Raw genomic sequence first — 12837 nt, 5'->3', positions numbered from 1 at the left:
TCTGTTCAATGCTAATTAGTAAGTATTAGCAACACGCGAAACCAAGATAGCTAACATGGTTAACATTATACCTGCTTAACATCAGCATGTTAGCATTGTCATTGTGAGCAAATTGTACATAATTTGTAGGTTTTGTATAAAGCTAACTGTTAATTATGATTTATATATGTTTGATGTTTCTACAGTGTGTGTATTTCTGTTTATTTGTTATTATTTCGTGTGTGTCTTACAACTCCTTATGATTGGTCATCATCACATTTTTTGTGTCTTTTAATCATTTTGTATTGTATGACTTGTGTGCGTAAGAGTGACATTAATACACTGTCATCTTCTGTTTCTTTGGTGGGTTGTTACAGTTAAGGACCTTTATTTATAGTGTACAAAAATCAATACAAATCAACACGCACAACATGATATGATGAAAAAGTAAAGTAAAGTTGAAACTTGGAATATAAATGTGAAAAAAAAGGTTAAAAATTGCTTGATTGATACGTTGTCAATAGAATAAGAACACACACAAGAATACATTTATGTTAAATTTGTACATTTGATTGAAATTTTCAACTACTCTGTCTGTCATGTATGAAAAGCAGATTTAAAGTGCATCCTTTATACAACTTCATTCTTCACACAAAATGAAGGGAAGCTTTGTTCACAGTCATAATTGCTCCAACCATCTGAAAATACAGAAAGAGAGAGAGAGTTATATATTTGCTGAAAAAAACTGAACATCTCCTTATGTCCTATAGTATAAACGTAGAAGTGTTTTTGCAGATGTTCTGCAGAAATGGCTAAAGTCATACTGTATCTGTTTAAAAACAATAGCAATAATTCTTACAGGTCGATAGTGGATCATAAAACAAGTCTAATTTTTTTTCACCCCAAACTAACTGCATTTGCTTCACGCAAGGGTTAAGGTTAGGGTTAGGATTAGTTTGATTTGATGACCAGGAGCACTTCTCAGTCATGGAATACGTATCCAGATTCTTTACTTAAGTAAAGTAAGAATACTGTGGTCTAAAATTACTCCATTACAAGTGAAAGTCCTGAATTCAAAATGTTACTTAAGTGAAAGTACAGACATATAATCAGCAATTTGTAGTTAAAGTATCAAAAGTACTTATTATGCAGACTGGCTTCTTTTAGAGTGTTATATTAGTATAGTATATCATATTGTTTGTTTTTATCACTAGCAATTACATTTCAGAACACTCTGAAAAGTAACAAGTAGCTATAAGTGCCAAATGTAGTGGAGTAGAAAGTACAATATTTCCCTCCGAAATATAATAGTGTAGAAGTACAAAGTAGCATAAAATGAAAGTACTCAAGTAAAGTACAAGTACCTCAAATTTGTACTTCAGCACAGTACTTGAGTTAATGTATTTAGTTACATTCCAACACTGGCATGTCTTTATCTTAGAAACCTATATTGCCTTAAGAAACTACCATGTGTATAACTGTGTTTTCTTACTAGTGTCATATGTTGAAAGGCAGGGGCTGGTGCTGCCTTGAGACATCTGATCAGAAAATCCCTGATAAAACCAGGAACCATCCAGCCACATCCACTGGTCCTGAAGTAAGACAGTGAAATATTGCATCATATAACAGCTCAGATCATTGCTCCAGCATTCCTCTGCCTGCAGCTGACGATACCAATTGGCATAGAAAAGGCACTGCAAGCACACTCTCACACAACTCTGTAGAATTGCCTCATGCTCTTGTCGGACACACCAAACTTATCTGTTAAAATGGGTTTTTTTGAGAGTAGGAAAAAAGTGTCACACACTCTGGCTTCATATGCAATAATGAAATGCACATGGAGCCAGAGTGTGTGATGCTTTTTCTTACTCTTAAATCTACTTCCAGTGATCAGCACCTCACTACAACCCTTGGTATGCATTACTTTTCCATTATAAAATGGGTTTTTTTGTCATTCAGACCTTGTTGTCTGTTATGTACACATTCTGGAAAGGCTGTAAGGCATGACAAGCCCATCAGGTAAAGAGCCACAAAGCTCATGCGATATTTGGCATCAGGTGCACAAGAGGGAGCGGTGCTACAGCTGGAGAAAAACAGTAAGTGTTTTCTGTTCTCTCACAGGCTGCAAGTACAGGCTGCTTAGCTAGTTTTCCTTGTACCATGAGAGGACATTATCTTGCACTTTGGGGAAAAGATAATGTCACTGATTTTTTTTATTTTATTTTTGAGATTTTCTTTTTGGTTTAAAAGACAGATTTAGAGGCCCCATGAAAGAGAATCTAGAGTGTCTTTAGCTTCTGAACTGTGACATATTTCCTAGTGAAACAGAATATTTGAGCAGTGTAAAGTTTCAAGAGGGATGTCAATCAAATCCTTTGCATTTGATTGGACTGCTAAAAAGTGGGCGGGCCTAAGAGTTTAGCATAATATGGAGCTAAAGAGGACTGTTGGCTCCACACACTTCCCTCACCTGCTGTTAGATCAGGAGGAAGATGAGGGAGAGATGAATGAATTAGACCTCAGCCACATTGTTCTGGAAATGAAAACTTTTTTTTTGCCCACTGATATCCAAACACACATCTCTTCCTATCTCTCTCCATATTGCTCTGTTAGCTATTAGACTCACAAACTGTGAAGTGTGGTTTTATATGATGGGTATGGCTAGATACTGGTGCAAAGTCACATTTGATTGGATGAACTTTTGTACATACCCCTGAGTGCAAGATGAGTCATCAAACATTTAAAACAGTTTTACAAGAAGAGAAAAGACAGGGATTTTGATCAAAATAAATGATTTTTTGACATGTATTTGGCATATAACAAGAGATAAATGAACAATTGACACAGGGACAGGACATAGAAATTGGGAAAATGTATATTTCATTTCATGGGGCCTTTAATTGATATATTTTCTAGAAAAGACAAAGAACTACAGCTCCATTGCAATGAACATATAAACTGGAACCAGATTTAATTAATAGCATGATAATGTGACTGTACATAAAATTTACTAACTCTAAAACACGTATGTGGTGTAGTATTTTGTTTTTATTTTTGATTATTCAATAAAGGAATGGATTTAAAGCTGAGGAGGGACCTTATATGAAATTTTGCAAACTAACAGTGCTGCACAAAAAATATCAAAGCTTATTTAATGTGTTGTTTGGTCATCTCACCTCAAGGTAGAATCCACCCAGCCAGACATTAGAAAATCCATTAACAGCGGTTTGCTGATAGAGGAAGAAGTACTGCTGAGGGCTGTGGACCGAGACCAGGCTGGCCTGAAGACCAACACAGTTAGTCTGGGGGGAGAGAAAGAAGAGAGAGATGAAAGAAGCGTGGAAACAAGCAGGAGACAAAGAGAGAGAGGTTAAATGAAGGAAAGCATGATGTAGAGGGTGGCAGTAAGGAGGGATGGAGGCAGGCAGACATATGTAGACAAGGAGGAATGGAGAAGGAGAGAAAGGTAGCAGTGGAGGAGAAGGAAAGAAGTGACCAACAGATAAAAAATGAGAGACACTAAGACAGCAAACCTAGTTTGAATGTCCGAGGTGGATAAACAAAAATGTGTTATATAAATACCTCCTTTTTCAAATGTGACGATAACTTGATGATAAAAGAATGGGTAACTGCATATAAAAAATGACTAGAGTTCCCAAGCACCTAATATTGAAGCTAAAAATCAGTACTTTAACATAGTTATCGTTTCATTTTAAATCAAAAGTACAGAGCCAAAACACTGTAAATAAACAGTACATAAACCCATGTCATTTTTGTTTTCCTGTAAATTGAAGTATTGGATGCAAATTTATATTTCTCCAATCTGTGACTGCAGGTTTATCCAGCTACTGTATTTTTAAACAATCTGTATATAAAATTGATTCTAATACCAGATATATATTGTGTTTTTACCTCAGCTTCAGACCAGGTCAGAGAATCACCATTGTAGAAGTAACAGCGGCCCTGGAAGCCCGTCCAGCCTTCAGGACACACCATTGTTAGTGCTGTGAATGTCAAAAAAATAATTAGAAGAAAATCATACATGTCCCACAGTATAGCATGCTATATATAAACATTTCATATGTTATACAACACAGATTTTCCTGCAGTGAACTGAGATTCATACCATTTGCAAAAATCCTGTGTGTTCTGTGATAGCCTGTCGTTCTTTGCCTTTTCCACTGCTTCTCACTACTTGTAGGTGGATTTGTGACACAATAATAATGTAAAATCCTTCCAGCACAGCACAGAAACCAGAGAGTCAAACGGGTCTCTCTAAACTCTTAGCAGAGCAGATGTGAAGCAGAGTCTGTCTCAAACTGTTCTTAATTTTTGCTCAAAGTAGACTTTTTCCATGGTACGCTTTTACTTTGAAAGTGCTTCTGAAAGTGGTTTATAGGCAGTATTTTATTGAATATTTGATCAGATAACTAACAGGACTTTAGGGCTCTCAAGCATTCATTGTCAGACAATGAGTAATTAATACATTATTATTATTAATTAATCATAACATTAAATTATACATATATTAATTATAATAATAATATATTAATGATATCATGAAGAATAATGTATACATAATAGTCTCTGTCTCATTCTGAACTTATCTTTTTGACATTGTAACTTCACTCTGAACATTCCTTATATGTTTGCATGTCATGCAGAGAAAATTAATTGACTTACGGACATTGGAGCTCTTCTCACAGATGGAAACATAGCCACCAGCGTCGCACGGGGAATTGAACCCTCCCTCTATGAAAAGAGAAGATTAGAGAAGGGCCATGAGAATGATGGAGCAAAGTGTTATGTAAGATAATAAATGCCCAAACTCACACAAGTATCTGAAAGCTTTGTATTGTCATTCTGAGGATGAAGTCCATGTGTGTGACGAGCTAAATCATTCTCACAGAGTGACTATTGTTCTCTGGTTTCTTGAGCAACTTGCTGTTGAACCCTTCAAAAAAAAAAAACATTCATGGAGTGTATTATTAGGGTCCCTCTGTGTGTGTATGTGTGTGTGTGTGTGTGTGTGTGTGTGTGTGTGTGTTTGTTTTCTTACCGTAAATGTTGAGCATGAGACAGGGGTTGCTGCTGTCTGGGGACTCAATGCTCAAGCTGTTGTTGTAGAACCAGGAACCATCCAGCCATAACCACTGGTCCTGGAGGAAAAGCAAGATCATTGTCAGCACTTTGATGTTACAATAGAGACTAATTTAAATTATATACAGAATAAAGAAACATTCAAATATAAGATGTAAAAATGAGCAGTTAATAAATTACATTACCGCAACCGCATTTTGTGCAAAAACACAAAGGAAAAACACATTTTTTGTATATAATTCTGCATATATTTGTGGGGCTAATACTCCATTAGCAGTCATAACACTAAGCTGCCAAAGGCCCTAAAAAGTAGTCATTGCAGGAAACTCAGACCACACAGTGGACTCCTCTGTGTTTCCTGTATTAGCAAACACTGAACTGTTCATTTGTGTCTGATACTATTTTGGATGGAAATGCAGAGGGAGTTCTGAATGGATTCAACAAGACTTTCCACTGTCTTCAAAGAACAACTGACAAAAAGCCAAAGCTCTTGGCATATGATTACAATTGCATGACAAAAGATGCACTGATGTCCTACAGCACCATATTTTAAATATTTCAACAACATACTGTAGATTAGTATTGCAGATAATACTACCATGGCTAATAGTATTACATCATATTATGGTGTGTACTGTACCTGTAGGTAGAAACCGCCCAGCCATGCATCCTGGTTTCCAGTATTGCTGGTGAGCTGCTGGAGGAAACCGTACTCCTGAACACTGTCGACTGACGCCAGCATGGACTCAAGCATGGCACAGTTCGACTGGTGGAAGAGGACAGAGGGGGGACGGGACACATTAAAGTCTGGCTTTCTGAAGTCTTGTTGTCCTTTATATATTGAGATACCATTACTCAACACAGATACTGGATGGTGACCAGTACAAATGATGAATTGAAACAGGTAGTGTAATAAACTGTGGACCATAAAATATCAACAAAGCTTCTTCATTATTCTTGACCTGTTTAAAGGATTCAGATGCCATAATATTTTCAACTTTTTAGTGCAAACATAATAACTATGGAAGATGAAAAAAAAGATGAACTATTAGGAATAACAAAAAATTACAAAAACACTCAAGTCAAAACTGTGACTTCCTGAGTCAAAATTATAAGAAAGTAAGGCAGAATGATAACCTTTTAAAGTCAAAATCATGAGATATTAAGTCAGAACTATGACTTTTAAAGTCAACATTATGTGATATAAAGTTAAAACTACTATTTTTTTAAAGATAAAATTAAGATAAGTCAGAATTTTGACTTATCTCATAATTTTGATTTACTTTGTCAAGTGTATGAATTATTATTCCCTAATTTTGACATAGAAAGTAAAAATTTGGAACATTTTTCCAAACTTTTAATGTTTTTTTTTTTCCTGGAAGTTAATGGCTTTCAATAAAAATAAATAACTAAATAAAATTTAAAAAAAGAAAGTTGTGGTTCCTGACCATGGATGTATTACAAGAGGTGAAAATGGTGCAGTAGTGTTTCTCCCACTGGCCCCTCCCGCGATTTCTCCCTGGGCCCATAGACTTTACATTGTGATGACGTCACCAATTTTTAAATCACTTTTCTCGGCTTAAGGAAAGTTTTACTTTTTTAATATAAAACCTCTATGGATCAAAAATTCATAATAGAAAGATTCATAATTGATCTTGTTTGCAGTTCAAGGTGTTCAACATCCATGCTCCCAACTAGACTCACTACAAATGAAGCTTGGATTTTCTACAGAGAGTGTGTGTTTGGTGCTGCAACATTGTTCAGTGTTTACCTGAGCCTGCGGCCAGGTCATGCCCTCATCCACAAAGTAGTAGCAACGGCCTTGGAACACCTCCCATCCATCAGGACACATTATCTGGCTCGGCGAGGGAGAAGTTTGTGTAGAAGGGAATGGTGTTGATGTGACTGTAGGGTAGGGTGTAGTGTCCAGTGTACTGTAGGATGTAGTGTCTGGTTCAGGGTAGGCTGTAGTGTCCAGTATAGTGTAGGGTGTAGTGTAGGGTGTGGTCATGGTTTGAGTAGTGTAGTCATAAAGCTCAGTTAATGTATTATTCACTGGGGCAGCGTCTACAGAAGGAGGAACTATGAAGAAAACAATTAACACCTGTATTAGTTCAAAAATGTAAAACCCTTAGTTGTAGAGGTGTAACAATCATATCTCTTTTGCCAGTTTTAAAATATAAACGTACTTAATATCATTATCAGGCTAACACTAGGCTGGAATCATGTTTCTGATGAATTTAAGTCCTATATTCACTTTCCTTTGGTTCTGTCTCTGTCACCACAAACTCCTGAAAAATGTATCTTTCTCTTCTTTAGCTGCTAGCTGTTTGACTTGCTAGTTGCTAACCTTTTCTATTGTTCGGTACAGTGGGTTTATCTAAGTATTTTTGCTAGCAGCTGCCTGCTACTGGAAGCGAGGTTAATGAGCAGAGTCTGTGGGCCAAAACAATTAACTAGAGACATGTCCATAGAGATGAGGGATACTGCACTACTGGGTGATAATTCTGTTTGGGTTAATCTCTAAAAGAAACACCTTTCACAATACACATAATTATTTTCTGCATTGTTAAAGGATAGGTTCACAATTCCTCAAATCTGTCTTAAATCAACAGTCAGGTGTCCAAATATGAAAACTGAAAGAGGTTTTCCTCACTGTAATCATTCCTCCTATTCATACTGGCTATTAAAAGATCCTCTCGAAATATGCTTTCAGTGTAAGTGATGGGGGCCAAAATCCACAGTGTGTCCACACAGTCATTTTGTGCAAAATGCATTTCAAAGTTGATGTGAAGCTTATATGAGGCTCCAGCAGTCTGAGTTAGTCATATCAAGTGGATATCTGCCACACTTACAGTCTTTTTAGCATCAAATTCCCTCTTTGTGTTTCCTCGGACAGTGTTTTCCTGTTGAGCTGTGGTGGAAGTATAGTAACAAAAAGAGGTACTTTGGCACTAAAAAGACTGTGACGTTGAAAGATATCTACTTGATTTGACTCATTTGGACGTCAGAATCTTCATATTAGCTTCAGATAAACTGTTAAATACATTTTTGCACAGAAGGAGGTCTGTGGATTTTGTCCCCCATCACTTACATTATAAGTGCATTATGAAGGGATCTTCTAATGGTCAGTATGAACAGGAGGAATGATTAGAGCAAGAAAAAACATTTTCAATTTTCAATGTTCATTTGGGCTCCTTACTGTTGTTTTAAGACACACTTCAAAAATTGTGAATTGTGAACCTGTGCTTTATATAATGAATATTGATTGCAGCTATAAAATTGAACTTAACTGTAATTGGCTGCATGAGGAGCAGCATATCTCTGCAAAGAAAAAATCTGATGTTCGCTTGAAGATCCATAAATCTAATTTACACTTATATTGAATTTGGTTTATAGACAAAGTTGTATCAAACAGAGCAGAGAAAGTGAGTCCATGTAGTAGGCTAATGTGAGTGATTTCTGGTTTACATACCTGATGCAGTCCTGACAGACAGGACAGCACCCAGGAGAACACAGAAGACAACAGACGACTTCATGATGATGAATGACACGTTCCTGACATTGAATAGAGAGTTCAATAATTAGCACTTAAAAGTCATTTTAACCTTCATTATGGTTCTGCTGAGGTGAAGAAGGCAGGAAAAAGGCTTACCTAGTTCTGGTGAATCAAAGATGGTCTTCTACATGAAAATCCCAAACAACTGTGGGATTTATAGTCCCACATCACGTGCCGACCCATTTCAATCCGACCCATGCTGACCCATTTTTTATCACTTGCATGTGTATTTAACATGCAAGTGATAAACTAATCAGCATGTTCAAACTCGGATCTCAATTTATCAGTGTTTGTTCAAGCAGTTTCCAGAATCTGTTGGCACCAAAATGCATTTGGGTGAATACTGTATTTTTCCCAAGAAGTAAGCCAGTCCCTTAGAGAGAAAATCCAAAACAACACTCACATACTATGTCCCATTATTCAGTGTACAGCATGTTTGTGAATATGAGTGGAATTAATAGGCAAGCAGCAATGACACTGAAAATTAGAGGTTTGCACATTCTGTTTTAGGATGTTTGTTTTTTTTTTTTTGTTTTGACGTAATGACCTGAGTCAATGACCTTAACAGGTGTCACGTGCTGACATTATCTGCTGGCAAATTAACTATACGAGCTGCTAATCAGTTAATGAAGGTCGAAAATTAGGTCAGGTTGCTTGTCCTTGAAGTTCACAGGGCGGTATTTACTGTATTTGCTGCACATACATTAGTAATTTGTGTCTTGGAAAAAATGTCACCAAATATTTCTTAACATAAACATACATGCCCATTTAAAGCCAAAGGTTTTAATGATAATCATGTCACAAAACACATTCCCGAGGATAACATTATATATGAACATTATTTTCTCACTAAACATTAATAAACACAACGTTTTTCTTTGAAGTACAGCAAAATGTAAGGCCCCCACCAACCATGTTACAAGATGCATACACTGAAGCTGCAGGTGCTCCAAACTATTCTTCAACATATGACACTCACAAGGTTTTATATATATCAGTGTTCTGAGGCTGAGGCAGATGAATTGAAAGAAAGCAGATCAGAAGAGAACATCTGTGATTCCAACCATCCTGTTGAGAAGACCACAAAAATGTGATCAAAATGTGATCCATTTTTGATCATAATCAAAAGTGGAGGAAAAGAACTGATCAAGGCAGATGGTAATACTGTAAAGGTTTCACATGCGGTTTCGAAGAATGCTTCTTGAAAGCTTTGGAAACTAAGAAATATTGGATATCTCTGATTTAAATCTTCTCAATTAGAACATTGTGGAACACACTGAAAAGTTCTTTTATCTGGGGAATACATAATACTACAGAACTTGGCCTTTAATGAGCTTCTAATAAAAAATTAAATATGCTCTGCTGGTCATTTTTCCTTGCTTATTAAACACATAAGAAAGTGAACTACATTATTTTTATGTTCGTCAAGGGAAAAATATAAATATCATGATTTCTTATGAATCACCGTAATGAGTTAAGCTTTTGGACTTTACAACCAGTTCCACCTTAAAATTGAATTGAAATCAGAGAATAAAATTATGTTTTCAACACCAAAATCACGATACACAATTCAGCAATCAATATTTTTATTCTCAACACTTCATCAGTTAGCAGAAGGAACATATGACACAAAAGAAAAATGCAGCAATGATCATAAACATTAGCTTAAGTCCACTCAATCATCTTTGAATCACATTTTTAGAATATACATTTGTGAAATTCCTATTAACTCAAGAGGTGTAGAATCCTTCCACAGCACTGTGTATACGACTCTTTATTATTTAGTCAATGACCTTAACAGGCCGCACATGCTGACATTATCTGCTGGGAAATGAACTAAATGAGCTGCTAATCAGTTAATGAAGGTCAAAAATTAGGTCAGGTTGCTTGTCCTTGAAGGTTCACAGGGCAGTATTTACTGTATTTGCTGCACATACATTAGTAATTTGTGTCTTGGAAAAAATGTCGCCAAATATTCCTTAACATAAACATACATGCCCATTTAAAGCCAAAGGTTTTAATGATAATCATGTCACAAAACACATTCCTGTCTAATTTTGGGAGTTAAATAAGCTCTGTGGCACATTTTCATGTGGATGTATTGGTGATTAGCGTTTTTAGAGGCACCTGTGTATGAACATTATTATAACACATCTTTCAGTTTGTCATAATTAAAACTCTACATAATTATATAATAATTAAAAATACAAGGAGCTTCAAATTTAGTCCAACTTGATTTGGATAATGTACAATCCATAAAATGATCTATTATGTCATTAAATTAAATTCTTGATTTAAAAAAATAAAAAAATGGGAGACATAAAAACAACTGAAATTATTGAAATAATAGCAAAAGTCTATAAAGAAAGCAGCAGTTTTAGAGCTGCACTAATCACTATTTTTATATTAAACTGGATCATATGACTTTGTGTTATATGAAAGGTGTCACATTTAGTCACAGACTCATAATTATCTGACAGTAGCTCCCCTCAACTATGGAGCATTTTAGCTTCTTTAAGCTCATTGTTTTAGTTTTACAGCCCGCAACTTTACTGTTAGGCTCACCCTCATCACTCTTGTATGCATTTAAACTGATTTTTTGGCCACTTCTAACATTGATTATAGTTGCTTTAAGTTTAGCACCACAACTGTAATTTCTTAGTTTGATTAATGGTATAAAAGTGCAAATAAATTAAATGGCTACCATTTTAAATTCATTATGTTGGGATAAAGTTAAATTGCTTCATAGGAAAGTCTTAAAGTTTCTGAAATTACATTTAATCAAAACGCAGATAATGGCATAGGGCTGACATTTTCCATGGCCAGTGACAATACAGTTATATATATCAAGCACTTTGAGTTTCACTACGAATGAAAAGTGCAGTACAAATTAAAGGGGACCAATTATGCTCATTTCCAACTCTATATTTTTATTCTGTGAATCCACTAGAGTAGCTTTGCATGATTCACAGTTCAAAAAACTCCTTATTTATCTTATACTGGTCGTTTGCGGAGCCCCTCAGTTCAGCCTCTGTCTCTTAACAGACAGTCTTAGCTCCTTTCTCTTTAAAGCCCTGATGAGCCCACTCTGTTCTGATTGGCCAGCTTTCTGGAAGCCTGCTGTGGGGCAGTTGTTTCAGAGTTGTATTAAGTTACTGCTGATGAAAACCCAACATTTTCTGCTTTACTGCTTCAAATTAACAGCTTTTAAACGTTTAAATAACAGGAGACTTTTACTGTGAAAAATTTAGAGGAAGTGAAATGTGTTTCTTACCGAATTAGAAGAGCTTTGTTAGCAGCGCTAAAAACCGGTCAACACAACAACATATGAAGATATCTGGAGCTATTTGTTGAGTGAATCAGTTAGAAATAGCACTGGGAGGAATAGTACAAGCAGAAATAGCCACAGTGATGATGATGTCTGATGAAGAGCTGCAGATGACCAGCACACCTACAACATTTAAACTACTTATTTTACTTTGTCCTGCTGTGTAATGGAAAAACACACAGATTGCCAGCTCAGCTTGAGTCATGGCTCAGCGCGACTACCCTTAAATGTTAGCGGAGTGGAGCAGTGAATTGGTGCGCTATGTGTGGAGTGATGTCCTTACAAAGGAATCCATCACAAGCCGACATCAGGCTCATGCTGAAAGTAGGAAAAAACACTGGAATAATATGAACATCTGACATTGTGACATTATATTTATGACTGAAAATAAGGAAAAGCATATTAGGTCTCCTTTAAATGTCTTATTTTTTATTATTATATAATCCTAAAGAGTTGGACCAATACCCTTTTATGCAAGTTAAACAAGTTCTCATCTGAATAAAAACTTTGAAAAAATATAATATAAACATAATATTGGCAAATTAAAAAGGCACCCAAACAGAATGACTAATTTCCTCTGCTTTTATCTATATTGTCTCTACTGATGCTCATCCTTACAGTGCTTCATTCTTTTTTTGTTAATGTTTCCTGATTACATGCTGCTTTAATTAGTGCTAACTATCTTTTCAATTATCACCTTACTAGGTTAATGTTGATTCCTGATTACTGCCATGTCTGCCAACTGTCACACACACCATCTTTTCCTCACTGTAACCACAGGATATACTGAAAATGTTACAAGATGCATACACTGCAGGTGCAGGTGCTCCAAACTATTCTTCAACATATGACACTCACAAGGTCTTATATA

The 12837-nt window shown here is 35.9% G+C and overlaps 1 protein-coding gene across 1 annotated transcript; it reads right to left on the bottom strand.

The window, feature by feature from the left end:
* Positions 1 to 410: 410 nt before the first annotated feature.
* Positions 411 to 9098, bottom strand: LOC121885691 (macrophage mannose receptor 1-like). Its single transcript, XM_042395382.1, has 10 exons — positions 8735 to 9098; positions 8555 to 8637; positions 6851 to 7161; positions 5720 to 5845; positions 5039 to 5138; positions 4663 to 4731; positions 3892 to 3983; positions 3156 to 3281; positions 1472 to 1571; positions 411 to 677 (listed from the first exon to the last, which is right to left on the bottom strand). The coding sequence occupies exons 2-10, from the start codon at positions 8616 to 8618 to the stop codon at positions 610 to 612; spliced, it is 1056 nt and encodes a 351-aa protein (XP_042251316.1). The 5' UTR covers positions 8619 to 8637; positions 8735 to 9098; the 3' UTR covers positions 411 to 609.
* Positions 9099 to 12837: the final 3739 nt, after the last annotated feature.

This window comes from Thunnus maccoyii, chromosome 2, assembly GCF_910596095.1.
Source record: "Thunnus maccoyii chromosome 2, fThuMac1.1, whole genome shotgun sequence".
In the NCBI taxonomy this organism is placed as follows: domain Eukaryota; kingdom Metazoa; phylum Chordata; class Actinopteri; order Scombriformes; family Scombridae; genus Thunnus; species Thunnus maccoyii.
Note: the sequence above shows the minus strand (reverse complement) of the source record. Positions and strands in the feature narration are given on the sequence as shown.

Excerpts from the sequence above, each read along its gene's own strand:
- LOC121885691 (XM_042395382.1), bottom strand. The coding sequence starts at position 8,618 with ATGAAGTCGTCTGTTGTCTTCTGTGTTCTCCTGGGTGCTGTCCTGTCT. Across the intron at positions 1,572-3,155 it reads TGGGTGGATTCTACCTTGAG|GACCAGTGGATGTGGCTGGA; the intron begins GTGAGATGACCA and ends GTCTTACTTCAG. Across the intron at positions 678-1,471 it reads CCTTTCAACATATGACACTA|ATGGTTGGAGCAATTATGAC; the intron begins GTAAGAAAACAC and ends CTGTATTTTCAG.